General features: G+C 38.9%; 1 protein-coding gene across 2 annotated transcripts in view; it reads left to right on the top strand.

Moving 5' to 3' along the window:
- Rab6 (RAS oncogene family member Rab6) overlaps positions 1 to 25,161 on the top strand; it is a 75,299-nt gene that overhangs the window by 48,885 nt on the left and 1,253 nt on the right. Inside the window, exons 3-8 of one of the 2 annotated variants that reach the window (XM_080279996.1) lie at positions 1,924 to 1,977; positions 5,194 to 5,299; positions 8,493 to 8,608; positions 10,683 to 10,772; positions 11,563 to 11,629; positions 15,115 to 15,909. In XM_080279996.1, coding sequence (XP_080136122.1) covers positions 1,924 to 1,977; positions 5,194 to 5,299; positions 8,493 to 8,608; positions 10,683 to 10,772; positions 11,563 to 11,629; positions 15,115 to 15,191 — 510 coding nt within the window. In that variant the 3' untranslated portion in view covers positions 15,192 to 15,909. Of the gene's footprint in view, positions 1 to 1,923; positions 1,978 to 5,193; positions 5,300 to 8,492; positions 8,609 to 10,682; positions 10,773 to 11,562; positions 11,630 to 15,114; positions 15,910 to 25,161 lie in introns of those variants that run through there. The other variant, XM_080279997.1, reaches the window with a different exon arrangement.

Below are 25,161 nucleotides of genomic sequence, written 5' to 3' on the forward strand. Positions count from 1 at the left end.
CTCCTTCCATCATCGTTCCTCTCCTCCCATCGTCCCTGCTGTCTCTTTCATCGTTTCTCTTTCCTACCATTCTTCCTCATTTCTTCAGTCTGTTTTCCTTTCTTACCTTCATTCTTTCTTCCTTGTGATTCTCTATTTTCATCCCTCTTTATCTCTCCTTGTCTGTCATTCTCCCGAGCTATCTTATTTTCCGTCCTTAATTCCACTCTTTCTTCATTCTCTCTCCTCCTGTCTTATTTTCGTCCTTCCGTCATTTCCTCCTCGTATTTCACCTTCCTTCTGTCTTCCCCCTTTTTTTAATCACCCCATATTTCCTCACTCCTTTTCCTTTCCCCCATATTTCCTCACCCCTTTTCCTTCCCCCATATTTCCTCACCCCTTTTCCTTCCCCCATATTTGCTCACCCCCTTTCCTTCCCTCATATTTGCTCACTCCTTTTTCATCCTCCATATTTCCTCACCCCTTTTCCTTCCCCTATATTTCCCCTATTCTGTTATTCTGTCTTCCTTTCCCAGTGTCTTCCCTTTCCTCTCTTTTGTAAACATATTAGATTTTATTCCAGATTTTTTTTTTTATGCTTATTTCCGTTCCTTGCTATTAGTTCATTCCGTTTCTTATTTCCCTCATTCTTTTTCCCCCTCCTGGTCATTCCCCTCGCCTTTTTATGATCATCATCTTTCCCTTCTCCCTCTTCACCCCGCTGTCTTCCTCATTTGTACTCCTTTGTAATCATTATTCTTCTTTCTTTGCCTGTCTTCACATTTACACTGTCGCCTTATACCTCCTCCTCCCTCATTTTTTTTTATTTACGCATCTTTTCATCTTCGTTTCACCTTCTTTCCTCCCTTCCTCATCTCCTGTCTTCCCTTCCGCTCTCGTCGGTCCTCTGTCTGCCCTCATTTTCTTTTTTTTCTCTTGTTCCTTCATCTTCTTTCATCTCGACTTATTGTTCCTTTCATCATCCCATCATTCTCTCTTAATATCTTCTCCATCCCAGCAGCCCATCCTCCTCCCTTCATTTTCTCCTTCATTTCCTCCCCATCGTCCCCTCGCCTCGTCGCCTCTCATACACTGCACCCTCTCCTACCCCTCCTTCCCCTCATCTCCACCCCTCACTCACTCCATCTCTCCCGCCTCCTCAATATTTCCAGCCCCCCCTCTTTCTCCTCCTCCTCCACCTCCTCCTGCTCTTCCTCCTCCTCCTCTTCCTCCTCCTCCTCCTCCTCCTCCTCCTCAGTTAAAAATGGATGAGGCGTGTGGTACCCTTGCGGTGAGATGGAGGGGTCAGGTTGGGTTAACGCAATTAGTATCGACCCCGGCTGCTGCTGCCTTGAGAGAGAGAGAGTTTCTGCTTGCTGCTTCTGCACCCCCTCCTCTCTCTCTCTCTCTCTCTCTCTCTCTCTCTCGTGTGTGTGTGTGTGTGTGTGTGTGTGTGTGTGTGTGTGTGTGTGTGTGTAGCTCTTTGAAATTTCACTTGACATGCTGTTGATAGTTCTCCCTCTTTGCTTGTTAGTTTTCTTTTTGTTTGGATTGTTTCTTACTCCATCCTTTTGGTGGAAGAAGGTCGTGATGATGATGATGATGATGATGATGATGATGATGATGATGGTGGTGGTGGTGATGACGATATGATAATGATGGTAATGATGATGATGATGGTATTGATGATGATGGTGGTGATGATGATGATGATGGTGGTGGTGGTGATGACGATATGATAATGATGGTAATGATGATAATGATGGTAATGATGATGATGATGGTATTGATGATGATGGTGGTATTGATGATGATGATGGTGTTGATGATGATGGTGAGCTACAGTGTATTATTAAAGCCTATGTTAACTTCAATCCTGTCTATTAAGGCCTATGTTAACTTATATGATGTTTGTTAATGTCTATCTTATCTTTCTTCTTGCAGGCCACCATCGGCATCGACTTCCTCTCCAAAACAATGTACCTGGAGGACAGAACGGTGAGTCACACACACACACACACACACACACACACACACACACACACACACACACACACACGCACAGTAATTGTTCAGTGGTGTATCAGCAGCCAAGGATGTTCAAGTTGTTTATATGTAGGCCTTCCTGATAGTCCCCCCTCCTCCCCCTCTCGTTTTCTTCCCCGTCCCTCTCACCCCCATCTCGTTTTCTTCCCCTCCCCTCTCCCCCCCATCTCGTCTGCTTCCCCTCCCCTCTCCCCTCCTACGTTTTCTCCCCTTCCCCTTCCCTCTCCCCTCCTACGTTTTCTCCCCTTCCCCTTCCCTCTGCCCCCCTCTCGTTTTCTTCCCCTTCCCTCTCCCCCTCCTACGTTTTCTCCCCTTTCCCTTCCCTCTTCCCCTCCCTCGTTTTCTCCGCTTCCCCCTCCCCGCCCCGCCTTGCCCCGCCCCGCCCCGTCCCCACTTCCTCCTTTACACGGTGACTTGAAGGTTGTAGCAGTATCTTAAGACTTTTATATCGGCGACTTATTTTCCTAATTTATTCTTGCTACTTTCATACAATTTCATTAAACTTAGATATTTTTCGAAACTGGCGTAGTCATAGGTATTCTCCTCAGTAAGCTCCCTAACGCCTCTTCTTTAGCGATTTGTTTTTGGATATGGGTAGTGAGTATCAGTTTGTATGTTACTCATGCTGAAAATGGTGGTACTCTTGGAATTATTCAAACGACATGGTAGAGGAGAGTAAGAGGTAATAAGCAAAATAAATCGCTTAAGAGGCGGTGTTAGGGAGCTTCCCGACCCGACAAGATTATTGGTTCTAGTCTTCATTTGCTCCTTTATTGCATGTGTCAATAAAATAGTCCCGTGATAGGTATAATAAAGCAATAATATGGATCACTTTATTGAACGAGCGACATCCAGAAATATTGCTCAGTAATTAGTAGTTCTATATATTCCATAGTATTTCGACATCACTAAGAGAAATCTGCCCGTTTGAATATGGGTAAATACGGCTCTCATTGTTATAATTATACTCCTTTTACTCAAACTTGGCCTAAATTTGCCCTGTCCATCCCGAAAGCTGAGTTGTAACAATGGACTAACACTAGAAATGATGCTAGTCACGAAGACATGCTATGAGAAGGATGTAGAGCTGTAGCATCGTCTGTGTCAGTCACAAAGGAATGTAAAATATGCTTCAAAGTGACGAAAATCTAGGCCAAGTTAGAGTAAAAAGAGTATAGACGGTGATGGAGTATACTTTTAAATATTGAAAGCCGAATGTGGTCCCAGCGGAAAGTAGTATAGCCATGTTTTGTTTTCCATTCCTTCATTTTCGTTTTTAAATATCTGACAGTGTCGTGATCAGCAAAGGATAAATTTGTGATGGATATAGTAAATGGTCTCAGTATTATTATTATTATTATTATTATTATTATTATTATTATTATTTTGTAGTGAGAAAGTTTTATTTATTTGGATTGTTATTGGCTGACCAAGAAACACGGCACTTGCAGCACTCACGGTTTCCACACTATACTTTCGTGTGTGTGTGTGTGTGTGTGTGTGTGTGTGTGTGTGTGTGTGTGTGTGTGTGTGAACTTTCCTTCGCCATCACCGTTTTCTTTGGCTCTGCAACACACAAACCTCAGTGTCACAGATATGCTCAGCTGTGTTGCATACAAAGTTCATACACACATACATTACATAGTACTTTATATTATAATTGTTGTATTTATTTATGCAAACACGACCCAAAGGCTGTCTCTTATCTCTGCAGTTGTTTTGTATGACAGTATTTTACGTTTGTCCCAATGTCTGCGGTATGAGTGTGATTATAGTGAATTACCTGTGTGTGTGTGTGTGTGTGTGTGTGTGTGTGTGTGTGTGTGTGTGTGCTCAGTTATTGTTTAGTGGTTGGGTGATAATTGTTTTATTTTGTATTGTAAATGCCTTTGAGGGATCTTGCGGTGTTGGTGGTGTGAGTTGGCTGTACAGGGCAGTCTTACCTACCTACCCGACACCTCACGTACCCACCTACCTATCTGCCTTCCATCCTTCCTTCCTTCCTACACATCTGCCAGCTTACCTCTTACCTAGCTTCCCACCTCCTGAGCTGTCTACTTACTGTCTCTTGCCCACCTTACTCATTAACCTGCCTACTTGCTTCCTTCTTACCTACCTGCCTGCTTACGTAATTACTACTTGCATACCTACCTACCTACTTACTACGTGCTTAACTACCTGCTTACATTCCTACTTACCTACAATACTATCCATACCTACCTCTCCTTATGCCTCCTGTCATCTTCTTTTACCTACCTGGTTCTCCTTGTGCCTCCCTTCATCTACCTTTACCTTCCATCCTACTTTACTTACCTACTTACCTATCTTTCTGCCTACATATCCTACCAACCTCTCTCTCCCCCTATCTACCTAGTATCCCAATAACCTGCCTCTCCTTCCTGCTTGCCTACCTATCTATCTACCACTGATTCTTCCAACCTACCCTTTCCACCAACCCACCTACCTTTCTACCTGTATATTTTTCTATCATGATACCCTGTCATCCTACCTACCCTCTTATGTATCTCTTGTCTTGTCTCATTTATCTATCTATTTTTACCTACCCACCTACTCTCCTACCTTCTTCTAATGAGGACCACTTGTATTGTATTGGAGAAGCTGTGAGAGGATGCCAAATCTCTTGTGTCATAAAATGTGTGTTAATATTTGGTTTTATTGGTGTGTTAGCCAATTCTCATATATTTTACTAGTGAGGGATGCCTTCATGTGGTGGCACTGATATACCCTAACTGCTCCACTGCCCGGTAATACTAATATCCCTCGGCTTCCTCCCTATCCCCTAAAGATGAGGATAGTAGTTGCAGGATGGGGGCAGCTTCGGCCTACACTCAGTGGGTTTGTGGCTCCCATTACTAATTGTGGTCCATTAGCAAGAACACCAGCATTGGAATGTGAGCCTGCCAGAGGATTGACCCCAAAAGGTGACTGAAGGCGTTTTGATCGTTTAATTCCACCAAGGGATGTATGGTCATCAGCCCTTAAAAATTAATGGACTACAGCACCTTACTTTCGGGTCTCATCACTCCAACAGCTTGGTCTTGGGGGGTCTACATCTCGAAGGGGTTGAAATGGGATTGGATGTTACTATTTTACATTTTACAAATTTTACTGCAGACTGTGTGTAGAGTTGTTTGTTTGTCATTACAGGTGCGGCTGCAACTGTGGGACACGGCAGGACAAGAGAGGTTCAGGAGTCTCATTCCTTCATATATCAGGGACTCGACTGTTGCTGTAGTTGTGTATGACATCACAAGTATGTATACAGTGCCTTGTACCCACTCAGACTCAAAAGTCATGTTGTCTTATCAGTGAGAGATATTTGTATGGTACTGAAAAGCCAGGAGTGAGAGCAGTGATGATGTGACTATGGGAGATCAGGTTTAGGTTCCCTATATTGGATAGGGTAAGAACCAGTGAGGTTCATGGAAGGCTTGGTGTAAATAATTTTATAGATCAATAAGTAAATGATAATGAGGTTAGATGGTTTGTTCACATAAACTGGACATAACTTGGGTTGCCACTTTTATTAATGTTGATATTTCCTGTTGTTGCTTTTGTTCTTCTCCCAATCTCAAGACACAAAAACTGGTCCGCAGAAATAGTCACCTCAGCTGCCACTCCCTCAGGTCTTCAGCTGAGGTTTTGTTGAAGGTTTTTGTTGTGGCAGTGAGATGCAGGAAGTGAGTAGCTGTGTTGTGGTTTAGTGGCTGCACCTACAGTTTGAGTTTGTTCATGTGTGTGTGTGTGTGTGTGTGTGTGTGTGTAATGAATCGAAGAAAGGTGGAGGCTACATCATGGATGAATTTGGCAAACTTTTATCTGTTTGGGAAGGGCAGTTTTTTGTGGGATGAATATTTGTGGTGGTTCATGGGGGAAGTTATTTGACTGAAGGTTTTGTATGGAATGTGGATGCATTGGCCTTTGGTTTGTGTATTTGTTTGTACAGTGGTGACTTAGAAAGGCAAACCTCCAAGTAATCAGTGACTTAGGCCCATCAGAAATAAAATAGGAAGTACAGTACTGTATATTTATTATTATTATTATTATTATTATTAATTGAGCATTGAAGTGAAAAAGTTACTACATGACAGTATTGTGATATCATCTCTAATGTATGGAAGTGAAGCTTGGACATTGTTGGAGGGACACAAGTCAAGAGTGAGAGCAGTGGAAATGAGTTGTTTGAGAGGAGCCTGTGGAGTCACATGGAGAGACAGACTGATGAATGAGAAGGTGAAGGATCGTTGTGATTTGGATGTGGATGTGATAGGAAGCGTTAGGAGAAACATTGAGGTGGTTTGGCCATGTGGAGAGGATGGAGAGTGAGAGAAAAAGAGAAAGAAGTGAGTTTTACGCCAGGTACCCCTTTTTTGGATAAGGGCTAAGGCGTTGCCCCTGGGTAGAGGACTTTGGTTTGGAGCGTGTAGCATTTTATGACCGGATGCCCTTCCTGATGTCTACCAATGACCCTTGGGTGGATTCGATCCTCCGACCCTTCGGTCAGAGCGGAGCGCTCTAACCCACTGAGCCAGGAAGCGTTAGGAGAAACATTGAGGTGGTGTGGCCATGTGGAGAGGATGGAGAGTGAGAGACTGATGAGGAAAGTGTATGTGAGTGAGATGGAGAGGGAGAGAGGGTGGGGGAGGCCAAAGATGAGATGGCGGGATGGAGTGGAGAGGTACAGTATATGAGAGAGGGGTGTGTGAATTGCGAGCAGGGCAGTGAAATGGCAGGGGACAGGGCGACGTGGAGGCGATTTGTTTGTGGCCATCCCATATGGGATTAAGGCGTCTGGCAATAGATAGGTAGATGGATTATTATTATTATTATTATTAAATTATTAATATTATTGTTGTTGTTGTTGAGATTTGAATAGGAGGACATGAGATTGATATTCTTAAGAATATCTCCAGTGATTCTGAAAAGTGTGCAGAAGAGAGAGGCTTCTCAACAGTATATACAGTATTTGATTCCTGGGTGGTTTCCCTGGATAGAGCACCGAGGTGATTGCTTTTTCTAGATATCAGTGATGTAGTAAAAATGGTACTGCAGCAGGTATGTGTAAGCAAGGTTAAAGATAGTTGGTATTGAGGATCAAGGAAATAGCTTGATATGTGAATGTATGGGAAAGCAAAGAGTGGATATTGATAAAGCAAAGAACTGAAACTCTGAACTTTAAGGTATAACTGGCTGTATGAAGTTGGTAAAGCTGACTGGAAATGTAGTCAGTACATGAGTTTTTCCTGCCAGTTGCTATCGAGTTTCATTTTTGCCACCAGAGTCATTGGCGTAATGTTAATTAACTTTCTTGGTCCGCTGATTTTCTTTTTTTTTTTTCCCAGCCTTCACACAATTTAATGTAGCTTAAGTAGGGAGAGACTTGTGGTTCTGAAGGGATTAAAGGAGACCATTTTCATACCTGTCATTACAAGTGGTCTCAGACAGCTTAGCAAAATCATTGTGAGGTAGGAAGAAGGTACAAGACATTGTCACCGGATTTGGGTTATCATGGGAGATGGTGATGGTACAGTATCAGTTTAGCTAGAATATAGTTAGCAAGTGAGAATGAAGAAAACTTCCTCATATCAAAGGTTACTATTAGATGACATGTATGTATGGTGATTCTGTCTACAGTTCGTGCACCTTATCATGGTGATTTCCGCTCTTTCGTAAGTTACTTCCGATAATCAGTTGGCAAAATTATACAATACTTGGCTTTATATCCTTTCTTTAGCACTGTGTCGTGGCTCTCATCATATTCTAGTGTCAGTATGTTAATACAGCACAGCATTTAAGGTAGAAAGATGACAGTTTTAGGTCAAGTTAAAGTCTGTTTGCTTTTCCAACAAGGTCACTCCCAAGGTCACTACTTCAGTACTGTCCTGGTTGCATAATATTTGATGACTTCATTACAAGGAATGAATCTCCTTTCTTAATGTACAGTACAGTACAGTAGTTTTTACGCAGTGGAACTGGACCACTCTCATACCTCGAATACTGTACTAAGTTATAGTTCCATGAAATTCTTGAACCGAAATTTTGATGCGGGAATGAGTCCCTTTGGTTATTATACAATTTGGCCGTCTAGTTTGACAATACCTGGCCATCAACTGGACCGAAGGGGGTTAGGGATATTCATCAGATTATATATAGAGTATATATACTGTATATATATATATATATATATATATATATATATATATATATATATATTTATGTATATATTATGTATATATATTTATATTTATATTTATGTTGGTGGAGGGTTAGTGCCCCTCCCCGTAAAACAACTAACTCAAAGTCAAATGGCCACCCCTTACGGGATTATGGCATCTGGCAATAGATATATATATATATATATATATATATATATATAAAGCATTTTGTCTGTTTGCACTTTATTGTACCTCCACCTCCTGTTATTAACCTGCACTCCTACCCCTCAGATGCCAACTCATTCCACCAGACGTCAAAGTGGATAGATGATGTGCGGACAGAGCGTGGCAGTGACGTCATAATCATGCTAGTAGGCAACAAGACTGATCTCTCAGACAAGAGACAGGTGAGTCAAAGTTTGGATAATTAAGCATGGAAGATTAGTTCTTTAAATTAGCAGCCTGGTGATCCAGTGGGTTGAGGCATTCCAGTAGGAGTGGCCCATATACCATAAAGCCAAGGGATGATTGAGATATTTGTGAACATAATGCCACACAAGGGCATGAAGCAAGGTACTTTCACCTTAAGTGTCAGGACTGTGTAGTCATCAGTGTTATAAATGGTTCCATCTTGCAAAAAGTACTGGAGTGTATGATGATTTGGAAAATAGGATTAACTTTTAACTGAAATTTTTTTGTGGAGTGTGATCGTAATGGAGTAACAAATAATACAGGATTATTGATCAGAATGTTCCCCTTCTCTGTGCAAGAATATGTTGAGTTATTTTAGTCGTGGTTATTGTCAGATCAATATACTGTACTCAGCTTATGAGAGACTTTCAAGACTAATGGGTCCACTATTGAAAATAAGTGTTATACCGGTATACTATCTAATCCTCTTTACTGTACTCCATTAAGAGTGTAGAGTAATAGCTAGTATGTAATTTATTACAGTATTAAAAGCCACCCATATTTGTGTATAAGGCCTGTGATGTTTACTTTGCATGTGTTGGGAGCGTAATGCTATATGGTAGTTAGTCCTGGCCAGTAAAGGAAGAGGATATTCACAGGCTCAAACATACAGAAATGGCAATGATTAGGTGGATGTGCAGTGCATCCTTGAGTGCAAGGCCTGGGAGTGCTAGGTTTATGATGGAAGAGTCGAGAGGTAGGGTGGGACTGGAATGTATTGTTGTTGTGATGAGGAGAGGTAGATTGAGATGGTTTGGGCATATGGAGAGGATGGGGGATGATAGTTGGGTGCAGAAAGTGAGAAGTGTTAATGTTTGGGGTAGGGTAGCGAGAGGTAAACTGAAAAAGACCTGGGATGAGGTCATTGAGTGTGACCTCAGGGTTAAGGGACTACATAGGGAAGCTGCCCAAGATTGAGCAGCATGGAGAGCTCCCATTAGTTGACCAAGGCCGACACATGCAAGCATGTTGGAGCCTTGAAAAACGAAAATGAACGTTCATTGCAGAGAACAGCCCTGCAGAAGCAGGTGCATGCCTGAGGTTGATGGGTCTACTCAGCCAAACAGACTGGGGCAGCTCAACAACAGCTCATTTTTAATTGAACAGATTTCAACAACCACAACAAAACCTGCAGTTGCAGACCTACTGCACAAAAAAGATAAAAATAAATAAGTAAAATGAAATAAAATAGTTTAGAAACAAATAAAAAAAATCATATATGCTCTTCCAAATAATGTTATATAAATCCCCAAGTTCTTCTGCTCCTTGTGGCCCAGCTTTATCCCTGTAGCCTTGTAGGGATTCTTGTAGCAGAAGAAAATAGTTTGGCATTAACAAGAGTACATTCACAGTGAATGGGTTTCATAGATGGCCTCTTACTTTTTAGCTGCTTATATTCTCTTAGCTGACGAAATCCTTAGTCAGCAGCTAGAATAAAGTACTGTTATATAATTTACTGTACTGACTAGTGGCAGTATTGTAACCAGCAGAGTTTCCCAAGTGGTGGATAATATCAGTTTGTACGTACTGTACTTCACTTTCTCAGACGGGATCTGTGAAAAAATTGTTGCATCTTTTCTTATAGCTACTTATTCCAGCTAGTGCCAGTGACTTTATTCACTTGAGAGTAAGTTACAGAAGCCTGAGATTATGAGCACCTTGAGGGATGTCCTACTTATGAAGCTCACAATTGTCAGTATTGTTTGGTGGTCACTGCTATGAGTGTGGTTGGGTAAGGTGTGGTTGAGAGGCTAAAACACATAGTAAGAACTTCATGCAAATTGATCCACTAATTATTGAGCTATTATAAGAAAGCACATATACATTACTCTTCAGTTAGTGTGTTTTAATAACATTGCATTGGCAACTACATCTTTCAAGTCGTTAATATGGTTATGTGGTCGGGATGGAACAGCCCAAGAACTGTATTTCTACTCTTGTCAGATGATTTATCCAGCAGAGAGTGTGTCATTGGAGGATGAGTGCATTTATGATTATGCCATCTTGCAGGTGTCCACAGAGGAGGGTGAGAGGAAGGCCAAGGAACTTAATGTTATGTTTATCGAGACCAGTGCAAAGGCTGGCTACAATGTCAAGCAGGTAAGAGCTCCACCTTTATTTTGGTTAACATTAGATTCTTCAGTAAGACATCCCATTTTTGTGAAAGTTTTAACTAAACTTGGTTTACTTTAAGTTTGCTTAAATTTGGCTTGAATGCTTAGCTATAGCAAGAGGTTAATGCTAGAATATGGTGCTGGTAATGAAGAAGTGCCATAAAAAGAATCAGTTAATATATTCTACCGTTGATGTAGGAGAAATTAGCATCAAAATGGCAATAAAATCTTCCAGGTTAAGTTAGAACAACTGTACATTTGAAAAGAGTTTTTTTTAGAAGATATAGCTGTTTCTGGTCAACATAGATCCACAGAAGAGGATCGACATTGGGCTGAAGCCCATGGAACTTTTGAATATACGGTGTTTCCATATAAGGGTATATTTCATCTGTTAGAGCAGCACACATCAGTTTGAAATCAAGGCACAGATCCTGTTTCATGTTTGGAAGGAGTTTATTTGATTAGATGTATTACCCTGCAGAGTAAACACTGGGAATTAATTCTCATTACAGTTCTTGCCAAAAGAAAATAAATTGGATTTGTTTTATAATGAGCTTATTACAACATTTGGATGATTTGGTGAAAATATCGAGATATTCATTATCACACCAGCCATAGTAAATCCACTGCAGGACATTGGTATCCCCAGCCTTTTTCACTCTTCTTTATTGGTTATCAGGATAGCAGATGGTTAACATAATATCCTGTTCTTTAGTCTACATTTTATTGTCCGTTATCTCATTTCTATCACCAATTTTTTACACTGCATCCTGCAGCTATTCCGACGAGTTGCAGCTGCCCTCCCTGGAATGGAGTCCAACCCAGACAAGGGCAAGGTTGACAGTATCCTTTTATTTGCTATTATCCATGCATCAGGTTTGTTGTATAAGGAGTTACAAAGTTCTGAATGGATTTTGAAGTAGAGAATTGGGTTTTTAGTCTTATGGTGAGGGAATGCAGTGGTTTGACATTAATCCCTTTCTATTTTCAGGTTATTACATTTCAAATGATACTGTACATGGAATGTAGGCTTTGGTATTTTCTACAGGAAACTGGGCATTTACTTTTGGTCATTGGGTTACACTCTCTCAGTACATTTTCAGGTTTTGTGTTCTGTGAGTAGCTATACAGTATGTCTTCACTTTCGACAGTCTCCCGTGTCATTTGCAAGATTTAAGGATGTTAACCTCTCTTTGAGTATGATCTAGTGTATATTTTTTATTTCAAATATTTTGAATGGTACCTGTACTTTGATGAATAATCATGCACTTCACTCATCTGTCATGGCTGGGTGTAGCTATTTTCATTTTGATAATCTTCAGGTATTTCATAAGTTTGGACATTTCTGAGCATCCACATTTTAACCTAGAATATTGAGACACTTCCAGCACTAACACATACAGCTTGATGGTATAAGGGGTTATTTGGCAAAGCTTCCTGCAAGTTTGCTTAGTGTAGGTGAAAACTAATCTACAGTAGATAAATGAGAGGTTTGTTTATCTGATATAGTTACTGCTTTGCTTAGTGTAATACTTATGCATGTAATTTTGTTCACACGCTCAGGACAGCTAATAACTGTGAAGAAAATGTCAAGGCTATTGTATACATGTTTACATCCATTAGTGATTACTATGAAAAAAATATTCATCCTATTTACGATGAACCTCCTCAGTCTGACGACGTTTTGTTTTGTTCATGCTTTCACCAGATTACTTTATTGAGCATAAGAGAATTTTTTTGAACTGGAGGGGTTAGATTGTCTTTGTAAACTCCTTCACTATAAGGGCCCTTCCCTAAGCTGAATAGAATTGTCTGGAGATAGTAGTAGTTGCAACACCAGGCTCATCTGAAATTAGCCCAGTGGCCTGCAGTCTGCAGTCATTTTTGCCTAGGATAGGAAGGGAAGTGAGGGACATCTGTATAACCAGGAAGCAGAGCCACCCAGTCACATCAGTGCCACCACTTGAAGGTGTCCCTCTACAGCACCTGGAGATAGCAAGACTAATATAAAAAATTGTCATTGTAATAAAGGGGTTTAGAAATACAGTACAGTAGTGAGGAATCCTGTAGTGTCGTTCATAGATACTGTAACCTGGTGATATTGGAGTTGAATGTTATGGCATGGTGTGAAAGGGGTATGTGTGAGTTGAAGGTGTTTGTGTAAAAGGCATGTGCTGGCATCAGACTAGCATAATGCACCATATTGATGCTATTTATAGGTTAGTGGTAGCTGGAAATTTACCTGTGATAACTGCTTGGTTTGTATTGTTTGAATGTATTGTACTTGGAGGGTTTGTGGTGTCATTATATTGAGCATTGGTGTTTAGGTCATTTGCAATTCATATTATCCATGAAATTTATGCATCTTCTAATAATTTATCTAACAAACATTTTGCTTTCTAATCTAAAATTATGTGTGTGTTTTCCCGCAGTATTGTATCTCGAAAAGATCCTACTTGCCTCCCTACTCAGATCTTAGGTACTGTACGTGGAGAGACTTTGATCTTTACCGGTACTGATACTGTATTTCCAATTACTGTATTTCATAAGCCTCCACAGTGAGAACATCTTCATTGAGGTAAGAAGTGTATTTAATTGCACTCTGTTTATTTCCAGAAAACTGTCCATTATCCATTTTGGCTCATTGATAGCTAGATAATCACTGCTGGTATCTCATCATTTTTTAAATGGCTTACACAAGTTTTGGAATACTGAACTGTTAATTAATGTGCAGAACTCATTCTAGTATTGTATACAACCCTGTTCATCATATATTACCATGCTTTATAAACAGTGACATTATCCTTTGGTGAAAGAAGGTTTGAGTGTACATTTACATTGAATTGCATCTGAAGAAGTGTCATTTACCACATGTAGGTTAACCAGGTATTAATCCAGTACAGTTCAGTATGTGGATGTTCAGCCAAGTGGAATTCTTGTACAGTACACCATTGTTTGTACCACCTCCAGCCTCGTCACATCAAGGTAAGTGTTTCGGCCTGTTTTGGTGTGAAAACTAATAAGTATTAAGAAGTTGATTGAAGCATGAGTGTTTTCAGTGGTACGTTGTTTGAAGCATTGTGTACAGACTGCCCTCTCTATACGTCAGTGAATTGTTCCACAGTACCACAACTTCTTTCATGCAGTGTACTTCAGAGTTGTGGAAGCTGGCTAATCAACTTTATAGATAACAGTGAAACTTTAATTTGTAATTTTTTTTCCAATGGATTTAATAATTAAGCAAGAAATAACAAAACAACACCATATAAAGAGGACATTCTGTGTTGTTTTTGTAAGGATGATTTGTTGCTTAGTAGTTTTGTTGGATAAAAATTATGTGGTGTGCTTTAAAATGTGCATGGATTTATCCGTGTGCACAGGAATTATAATGTGCCCAAAGAAAATCCACATGTAATACATTCATCCTTGTCTCTGGTTATCTTTAGCTTTTTTTTTTATGCAGTTCATGTTTTGAGTTGAAAGCTGGGGTCAGATTAGCTGGATTTACAGTTTGGCAATAGGTCTGTAAAGGAGCATTAATTGTAATAATTAATGAAGTTTTATTTGAATTTGGGCATGTTATTTTCCCTGCATGTTTTGATTAGTTTGGCAAGTTCATGTGTTGTGGCACAAGTGGAGTTAAGGAGGCTATCTCATTGCTAGCTGGTTTGAGCCTTGTATATTCATTGCAGATATATTTATAATTTACCAAAATCTTTACATTGCCGACTAACAGTAACAAGCCTTGTGTACAGTCAGTCTTGAGTATGAAGAGTCATGTGAAAAAGAGTATTATTAATATTTGTTAGTATTTGTTAAAGAGCAAATTTCTTTGGAATTACAGATAAGCAATTACTGGTACTAATGTTCCCATAATTATGTTTGTGAATGAAATTGATCATAAGAAGCTCATTCAAAAGAAGTTTTAATAGAGCACTTCAGGTTTGACTGTACAGATAAATAAATATATACAGTACATTCACATCCAGTTGCTGGTGAAATTCACAAACCATTCATTCATTCATAGTACTGCAAATGGTGATAATACTGACAACTCATTGAGCCCAGGGACATCTTTTTCACTTTTTCTGACAATTTTTTTTCAGCTTAGGGTAAGACTCTTCAGAGTGAAGGTGTTAGATACAACCCTGCTAAACCCCTTCATTGTGAGAGGCCTTTCCCAAGCTGAAGTAAGAGTGAACTGAAAAGGATGTCATTTGGATTTAATGGGTTAGCATTGTTGCATGATAATGTAAGTCATGCCATCTAAGCTCCACTTGATATTTTTGTTCTGTTGGCCTGTTTTTTCCTTAATGTTGCGCCCCTAGTGACCGAGGTTGTCCTGCGAGATTCGGACAATACTGCAGAAATTGGACGAACATCGGACGGCGGATGTATTTGCTAGAAGGGAAAGATAGTAGATAAGAAAGAAAGAAAATGTTTGAGGCCTTGTAATCTACCATCATGTGTAGTTGTTTGTCAGGTTCTTCTGTCCTTGTTGTCTTCTCACAGCTTCTCTTCACAGTCTTGAATCAACATGTGTTCATGTTTCATCCTTATCTTTATCTCATTATATCTACTTTTTTCACAGTTTCTCCCTTCACAGTCTTGAATTGGTTAGTACAGTACTTGTATTCCTGTTTCATCCCTGTTTCATTTCATTATGATGGTATCTTCCCCTTTTGTTTCTACATACACTGTTGTGAATCAGCCACTGCTAACATTCCTGTTTCATTATTATTATCATCATCATCATCTCTTTACATCTCCTCATTGCTGTTCAATAGTCTTGAATCAGGTGATGTTTATATTCCTGTTTCATTCTCGCTTCTGTTCATTATATCTTCCTTTCATACTGTTTCTCCTTACACAGCCGTGAGTCATTTCGTGTTTCTAAAATATGGTTCATTCATACTTATATTTCACCACTACACAGACTTGAATCATCTGGTGTTATTATCAAAAGTTTCAGCATATCAACATCCATGTTTATACATATATCGTCTCATTATACAGTATCTTCCTCTTTCATTGTTTCTCCTTGCACAGTCTAGAATCAACTATAGTCGCAGTGCACAACTCTGAGGTTGTTATTATCGTGCCCTGGCAATCTGTCATTCAAAAGTGCGTCTGATTTTGTGTATAATATGAGATGCATGTGATTCGTGTATAACATGTTCGTGTATAATAATATTCATGTATAGTATATTCGTGCATAATAATATGATTCATATATAATATGATACAAAATCAGACTTACCTTTGAATGGTAGGTTGCCAGGGTGCGATAATGACAACCTCAGAGTCATGCACCGCAACTATAGTGTTTATACGCCTGTTCCGTCCTTGCTTAAATCTATATCTCATATATTCCGAGTTTCTGCTCCGTCCATGATATTTCAATGCATTTCATCAACAGTTTAGTTCTCTTCAGCAAACAGGTTTCATTCTCTCCTTCCAACAGACATACTTATATTCCCCGCTTGTTACAGACACACCAAAAATTCCTATTGATCATCCACCCTACCATCTTTTGTACTGTCAGGCATACCTTTCTTCTCTTCTTCGATCAACTATCCTGTCATAAACCACTCTACCCCTTTTTCACCTTTGTTAACTAAATTACCTTTTTATCTTGGCCTGAACTCCTTCAGTGCCGTTGCATCTTTTTATTATAATCTTGCCAGCTCCAGACTGTTACATTCATTGCAAGAGAGAGAGATTAATAGCCTTTTTAATTTTGCATAATTTGCTACAAGTCCTATGCATACCAGAGTGTAATGGTGTCAGTAGTTTATGGTATGTTAATGAGTGTGAACACAGGATAATTATGCTCATTAACTGACTAGGAACTAATATCAGTGTGATTACGAAAGCAATAAAACATCATGCATGTACTTTTTCAATAAAATGTTACTGTTCAGAGATATCAAGTAGAGTTCCAGGCAGACTTTGAAAATTGTTGCCCAAGCAACTTTGTAGTCCAGAGGGGAACACACAGTAGGTGCCCACAGTTTAAACAGGCCATTGGTCTGATTTCCCGTCACAAAGAAATGGAAAGGGATAATTGTTTCAACTCACCGTGTATGCACCAGCCAATCACTACTGGTTCAGTTGCTCAATAAGTATCAGAATTTTTTTTTTCTGTTCTTGGAACAGTGGATGAAGTGTTTGAAAATACTGTATTCATCTGTAACTTTTCATGACTGTACTGTATATGGCGATTATTTTTTCTTTACATCATAAAGGATCATTCTACAACATAGAAAGTACACTGTCCCTCTAGAAGCATTTACCGTAGACAAAAATGTGCACGGCATTGCCGGTTATTGTGAACCTTGACTTAAGGAAAAATTTTTGAGCTGAAGAAGTTATGGTAAATGTAGTATTCATCAATTCTCTTTGTATTTAATTTGAATAAAGTTGCTGCAAAAATAATCTGGTGGTAGCAAGATTATGTTGAGAAAGATGGCATCATAGTGAAGGAGAGTTATTCATAAAGGCTGCCTTTCCTTTTAGCAACCACATCAACAGTCTGACATGTCCTTCTCCTTTACCAACCTATCCATCCCATATTCATATTCCCTAATAAGGTTATCAAAGTAACAAACTGGATGGAAAGGTCTTTGACTTGCTGCCTGCAACATATTTCCACACCTCTCTCACTCTTATTCAGATTCTCATTTGAGCAAGACAGCATTTTGTTTCTTGTTGTTTTGTTCATTGTGCAATTTTTTATTTTTTATTTGGCAGTCTTGTTGATGATATACAGTACAGTGTAATCTCATATTTCCTAGCCACAATTACACACCTCATTATTATTAGGAGAGTAGAACAGTCCATCAGTTTTTGTTTACTTCTGAATTCAGTATTTTATTGGATAAGTTATGAATACTTACAGAATTGTTGTGTATTGTGTGTATAAAGCAGTTTCAGCTTAACTTGTACTCTTCAGTTAGAGATAGAGATGGAGCATATAGTTGTATATATTTTCCATCTCTCTTCATACCAAAAGAGGATCCAAGTAGGGCTGAAACTATTTTATATCCTCAGTGAACAGCACTTTTGTATGTGGGCTTATTCCTATGTCTGAACAAATCACAATGCTGTGAAATCAAGACAGTATTTTTTTCTAGCAGGGAGACACTTTGTTGCAGCTTCATATTGGTTCTTTATATATTCATGATGTTTTGTTATAGTACTTAAAAATGTTTGGTTGTTTATCATTTAGTTTGAGGTCAGAATAAATTATGGTACTGTACTTGTTGGTTTCCATAACACTTGTATATTTTTTAGCTGATTGTGTCCACAAAATGCACTTAATTTTAATTATTTATTGTTAGGGTATGGGTGTAGCAAAAATTCTTTTGATATAAGAAATGCTTATTTGTATATATATGAACATGAATATATATGTTTTAACATTTATTTCATAGTCATATGTATACACACATACTGTACTGTAATGGGAAGATCATGAGATATGTGTATATTTTTTCATTTGTCTATTTTGTTTAGCCTCTGGAATCTCATGATGTCTCTTATTGGCTTATTCTTGTTATGGCCAGATGATTTTCTTCAGCTTAGAGATGATGTCTTACTGTAAAGGGGTCAACATAGGCTGTCCCTAACCCCCCAGATTCAAAGGATCTCTCTCAAGCTGAGTAAAATCATCTGATGGCAGCAAAAATAAACTACAATATACATCATGTAGTGAGGGAGTGAAATAATTGTTAGCGTTTAAATATGGCTCTGTTCCTGTTTATGTTCAGTTTTGATTTGTGTTTGGTTCATGGGGCTGTATTCTAGATGGCTTAGGAAGCTTCGTAGCACCTCTTCCATTGATATTTACATACCATACATCTTAATTTTTTCTTATATTATTTATATCTTTTAACATTGACTTAGTTTATATTATGACTAACAGAAGAAGGATCTTAACCTCTTTAATCTGGTGATATATATTATGTTCTTGCTACTATACCTCCACATTATTTTTATTTAACTTAAGGAGAAATTTCCAAACTACTGTAGATGGACTGAAGAGATCACCTCCACGCTATGTAAAATAGACTGGGGGTAGTAAGACTAAACCAACCATCTGTACCATGGGTTTGAATTGGTTAAGGTGCAATAGGCAAACTCTGTTGCTAAGAAGTGCTACAAAGCTATCAGAGCCACATAGAATACGAGCCACTGCATTATTGTCACAATCGTAACCCTCTGTGTTGGGTAAGTGTCACAGCAAAAGCAGCATTCTCTCATGGCCTGTTTTAAAAGTTAACCCCTTCAGCCCAGTGATGCCATTTTTACTTTATTCTTGCTCTTACCAAATAGTGTTATTCAGCTTGAGGGAGACTATGCACTGGAGGGGTTAAATGGAGCCTTCAGCAACCCTTTCATAAGTAGCATTCCTTCTCAGCATGAATAAAAGTATATGGTGGTAGCTTGAGTAAAGTGATAAAGCTATCAGAGTGAAGGGAACAGCAGCTGGTATACCCTTGCCTTGAGGAGCAGTCACTGGTAGCTTCCCTCCATCATTCCTTTCATGATGGTGATGTCTTGTAGTTTATTCACTGTATCTCCAGACAGTTTATTTATTACAGGGAAACTTTTTCTCATGAAAAGGTCAGTAAAAATTACATATAACCTCCAAGTATCACTCCTAAATGGAATAAAAGTGTCTGCTGCTGGTGAGAATACTGTATAAAATATGTGATTGTGCAAAAGGATTAGTGACTTAGTTTCTGAAATGTGCTTTTAAAAGTAACCTATTCCTGAATTTGAATATCCAGCAGCCACTAATAATAACCATTAATAACCATTTTCTTTGTCTTGCTCAATACCCTTTTGGTAGTAACCAGTGGATTCCTTACATAAGATCACCAAGGCAAACTACCACCTGCTGCTAAAGCTTTTATCACATGGCCCAATATCCTTCGTACTGCTCCACCTGCCTCGCTGCAAGGAGGGCAGCTGTATAAAGTTCTGTCGGGTTCATTGTGGAGGGTTTGACGCTTTAATCACTATTTTTATATGTCCTAAATACCAAATATAATGTGTACCCAAAAGTGTTGTTTCATTCCTGCCGTCAGTGCATGGGACGTGTGTATGTATGTGTGTGCGTGTATGTACAGTACGGGTATCCCTCACCGTTGATGAGGTTACATTGTTGAAAGTTGTAACATTAAGAGATGTAGCATTAAGTGAACACATAAGAACATGAGCCCAATGGAGATACATTGCCAGGAGCCCAAGGTTGGTCTAGACCAGCCTAGATAAAGCTCATAGCCATCTAAAACACCTTATGCCCCCACCATTAGCCATAATAGAGAATGTCTTGTAACACATAATGAAAGCAGAATTTTCAGGGTATGTGACTTAATTCTTGCAACGTCAATGTGAACTCGCATTTACTTCCAGCGGGGCTTATTTCACACCCATATCAATCACTCGTAGAATATATATATATATACATATATATATATATATATATATATATATATATATATATATGTTACCTTATTCTTATCTCTGAGTTATTGTAAGTCTGAAATTTAGTTACCAGTTTGAATATCCAGATAATGGTGTCAAAAATTAGAATAGTTAAAGCCAAATAGTGTTAATTGGAATATTGATATGAGAGGGATACCTGTATGTATGTGTATTGGCCGCAGTTTCTACTCTGCATGGCCCGCTAGTCCCTCTCACCCGCACCCTAGCTTTGCTTAAACAGTTGTTAAGGTATTGCATTTTATGTCTGCAGTGCAGTACCACTTGTTAGACATCTCATTTTACTACACATGACTGCACTACACAACAGTACAAATGTTTGTCTGTATAATCTGGACAGAAGTTTGCCTGTTAGAATTTCTGCCTCTTCTCTCCTTATTTTCATCTGCTGAATAATATGTGAGATTTGTTTGTGTTTTTTAGCTCATATATGTTTCTCTTTTGACACAGTGCATTAGGGAGGAAAGTTGGCTGGAGTGGCAAATTAGCCAAACTTTTGTCCACATTGTACATACATGATTTATGCCATCTGTATTTGATATTGGGATTCTGGGTAATGACTGATTTTCATTATTATACCAACAGCTTTTGTTTTTCTTCCAGGGTAATTTACCTTTTGTCAACAAGGGACATTGAGTTAAGTGACGGTCATCATCGTAATTCAGAGCAGACGATTTATTTTCTAGTTTAACATCTTGATGCCTGGTACTGTAATCATTCTGTTGTTGCTATATGTCTTAAACTATATGTAGAATTTGTCAAATTCCTGGAACATTTGGAACTGAAAAGTTTCTGTTGTATCTGTTGCCTAGTTTCATATGGAAGAATTATACCCTCTCTTTTTTGCATGTATTGTGAAGATAAAAGTTTGGAATAATTCATCCATTTGAACAAACCTTAAAATCAGTGCAATAGCTCTGTATCTAATGGGAATGCTTCCTTTCAACGATTAAATACATAGGCATCACGTCATAACAGAGGCAGACAAATTATTTTTCATAGTTCTGTTGTTTATCGAGGTAGTTATTGCTTTATTTATGCTATTATATACAGTAAACTAACAAGTGTGGAACTCTAAACAACTTGTTGATCTTCAGTGTCCATTTAGATGTTTTCTGGGCAAGCTGTCTCTGTGTATTCAGTTTATTGAAATACTGTATGCCAGTACTTGATGCGTAAATTGAAAGACTCGTACTACTGTGTCTTATGACTAAAATAAAACATTTCCTTGGCACCATTTTAGTTGCAAGCAGGTGTGTTGCTGATAGGAGGTGCTGTGGATCAGTTCCACAGCGCCTCGTTCCACGGCACACTCATTTTAGCTGATGAGTCGGCAGGAGAATGTCAGGTTAATCCTTTTGCAGCAGTTGGTGCACTTGGGTGTTTTATTTAGGGTAACATGGGAAGATTTTGTTCAGAGTAGAAAAAGCCTAGTAGTCAAAGGCTTCAAATCTCTCAAGTAACCCTTTCTCATGAACAGTACTGATGCATCTGAGAATTTTATTTAGGCTAACACTGGGCAATTTTGTGTAGTTGAGAAATCCTAGCATCGAAAGAGGTAGACCTGCCGAATGGTAAATCGAATCTTGTACGTATAAGCATAGCTATGTTTATAATCATATATACCATTTTCATCACCACCACAGCCAGTTTCCCAGTACTGTAATTTATGGGATGGGTCAGATTTAAAAAAAGAAATACGGTACAAACAGGAGAGCCATCAGTAGAATGCTCTGTGATGTGGGACTTCCATCCATTCACTCATCATCTAAATCTTCTAAATCCTCATTTCACCCTATAGACCACCACCATGACTCAGTGGTCAGCGTCACTGACTGCAAAACTGCCCACCCACTAGTGTAGGCAGCTGGTGTCACTTGACTCAGGTGTTCATCCACGTTTTTTGGGTTGGTTGATAAAATGAGTACCTAGGGTAACATCTAGGGGAGGTAACTGTGGCAAACTGGATGATGCAGTGGCTTTGTATCCCAGGATATTTGGTAAAAAGCCTGCCACAGGCTCAAAGGCCTGAGTGAGCACTGTATGTAAGCTTCTCCAGGTGTCTGCCCCCACCTTTACCTTTACCTAGGGACTAAAACCATCCACACTATATGCTACATTCAGTTAACTCATTATAATGACTAGATTTATTTATTTATTTATTTTTTTTGCTAGTTTTAGACAGTTACTTGGTTCAAGAAAGATCTTTAACTATAGACCTCCACCAAGTCTTTCACTATAATGATATAAATACAGACACACAGTAAAACCTCCATAAGTCGGAAACCTTTTAGTCAGGGTTACGTTTAAATCAGCATGGCACATGATATTCTTTGATGAAAATAATTTAAAGTTTTCGAAAAACTCATTCATAAAAATCCCGGAAAAACTCCCCTAAATCATAAAATGTTGTCTAATGGAAACCCAGTTTCGGCATGACGCACTAGGTTCATCATATTTTAGCCTGTAAGGGCCCATCATCCGACTCCCAAGGCACTTCCTGCCTCAGTCTTGCATCAACATGCAGCCTCCTAAGCAGTGTGTCCTCAGATTGCCTGAACAATTTTTCTGCAGTGACTCTGGTAATGATTACTTTGGCATACAATAGTGCTTTACAGTAGAGATTAACACCTGTATATAAAATGTATAAAGTGTAATAGTGTTCTTAATGTCTGTATATGAAGTGTATAGAAAGTGTAAGGTAGTGCAATTGTGATTATAGCTAGAAAATGTTACACAGAAGTGATCATGTGCCCCCCTAACACCTCTGTATCCTACCAAAAGGCCCTCCTTATGCTTGGGTTACACCCTCTCCAAACATGGTAAGTGATTTTTTCTTTTCTGGTTGATTTGGAGGCCTGACACACTTCACAGTCAGAATTTCATTGAAGTCGGAATGGCCCTTCCCTGTGTGTGTGTGTCAGCATGCTGGCACCTTGCACTGGCAAGGCTAAGACAGTGTGTGTCTGTTGATTAATTTTGTGCTCAGGCTAGGAGTCACAGTTTCCATTTATATTACAGTACTGTACATTGTTATAACATTTGTACGTTTGCAAGGTGTCAAGAGTTATTTTGGTACCAAATTTTAGAATAATGAGAAAAAGAGTGTCTGGCTCACAGGCCTCTACCAGTTAGGCCTTTATAATACCTTTCCAACACTTTTATTAGATAATGCAATTTTGGTTAACACAGACTCTTCTCAGATAAGGTTGCTGTGTTAGCCGAGGGCATCCTGTACTTCAACCATTTGATTCTATCCATCATCAGTACTTTTTCTTCCTCCAGTTCCATATCTGTTTCTCACATACACATACCATATGAAACCACTTTTGGCCTTCGATACCTGCCCTGTGATTTACATGCATGCATATCAGTAATCTGTGTGATCACATCAAATTAGCAATACACTCTTCTGTCCATAAATCAAATGACTCCCTTCATGTCTTTCACAAATCCATTATATTTTTGTCGAGTCATCTATGCAACCCACATACATTCCATAACACTCCCATATTCACTAGTTTCACTATTTAAAAACTCATGCCATTTTCAGTGACTTGCACCTGTATGTTACTGTAATATGGGTAATAATCAATATCCTCAAATTGTTTTCCTAGGCCACCAGACCTATTTCCATAACCCACAGAATTTTCTGTCAATGCATGTGGTTGGGGGTACTGTATAAGAAGTACTTAGGTCCTAGCATATTACTTTTTCTCTCAGTTGACAGCCTTGTCTAGTCAAATAGAAGGTTTGAATTGAATAGTAATCAAGGAGACTTATTCCTACCTCATAACTAAGGTTTATCAATTTTTGTGCAATTACATCTTGGCAGTACTTGTATTCTACATGTCTGAATTATTTAGATGTGGCCCAATATAGTTTGCCATTACTGTACACTTACTTTATTTATAATGGAAAAAATTTGACTTTACAGCTCTTTAGGTGCAGTCATTATTTAAATTGGACGTGGATTGGTACGTGTTATCCTGCAGATGTTTAGAATCACCTTATTGTTGGTGCTCTGTAGCCAGTGGGATGGGCATGAGAATTTAAAAGACCTGATTTATGGATGGATGTCACATCCTTTTCTCATACAGTATCTGTAACAGACTGACCTTGTACACTATGACAAAAAAATGGACATATTGTTGGATGTTAAGGTAATGATGCTATATATTGATATATTTCTTATTAAGCTGCTTAATGCACAATAACCAGAACATGATACTTTACCATACTATACTTGGCATATAGCAAGATGCAACAGTACTTGTTCCCACTAACCAGTAGTCACTTAGCTGGAATTTTTTGTGAATGAGTCTTGCTTGCTGAATTTTATTCAGGAAAAATGTCAGTCTTTCTGTAGTGGTTTTAAATGGCTGCAGATACAGTACACCAGAGGAAGAATGTGCACACTTACTGCTGTTTGTAGGTGCTGTTAGTGGCAGTGAAGAATAACAACATTGATGGTTACAGGAAGGAAAGCATCATCATGGGTATGCAGGTGTTCATTTCCACCCTGCCATAATGGAGAGGCAGTGAATTATGACACCACACTGGATGGTAAACACTATGGTGCAATTTTTTTATGCATGTTAGTGATGCAGCTTGCAGGTCACCTACTTTACTTGTATGTATACCTGAGGCTACAACAACTACAAATAGTGGCAATATTTGCTTATTAACACTGCTGTAGGCAGTATTATCATTCATATATTATGGCCTTAGTTCTCACTAAAGTGTAATGTGAAATGGTGGACACAGGCCAAGTGAACAGGTATCTTGTATGTTCTTCAGATTGGTAGTGTAGAAGTTTATCATTTATCATCACCGCATTGGTTGAGAGTCCTTTATAACCT

This window comes from Coenobita brevimanus, chromosome 82, assembly GCF_032717465.1.
Source record: "Coenobita brevimanus isolate Jiangsu-jjx chromosome 82, ASM3271746v2, whole genome shotgun sequence".
NCBI classification, from domain to species: Eukaryota; Metazoa; Arthropoda; class Malacostraca; order Decapoda; family Coenobitidae; genus Coenobita; species Coenobita brevimanus.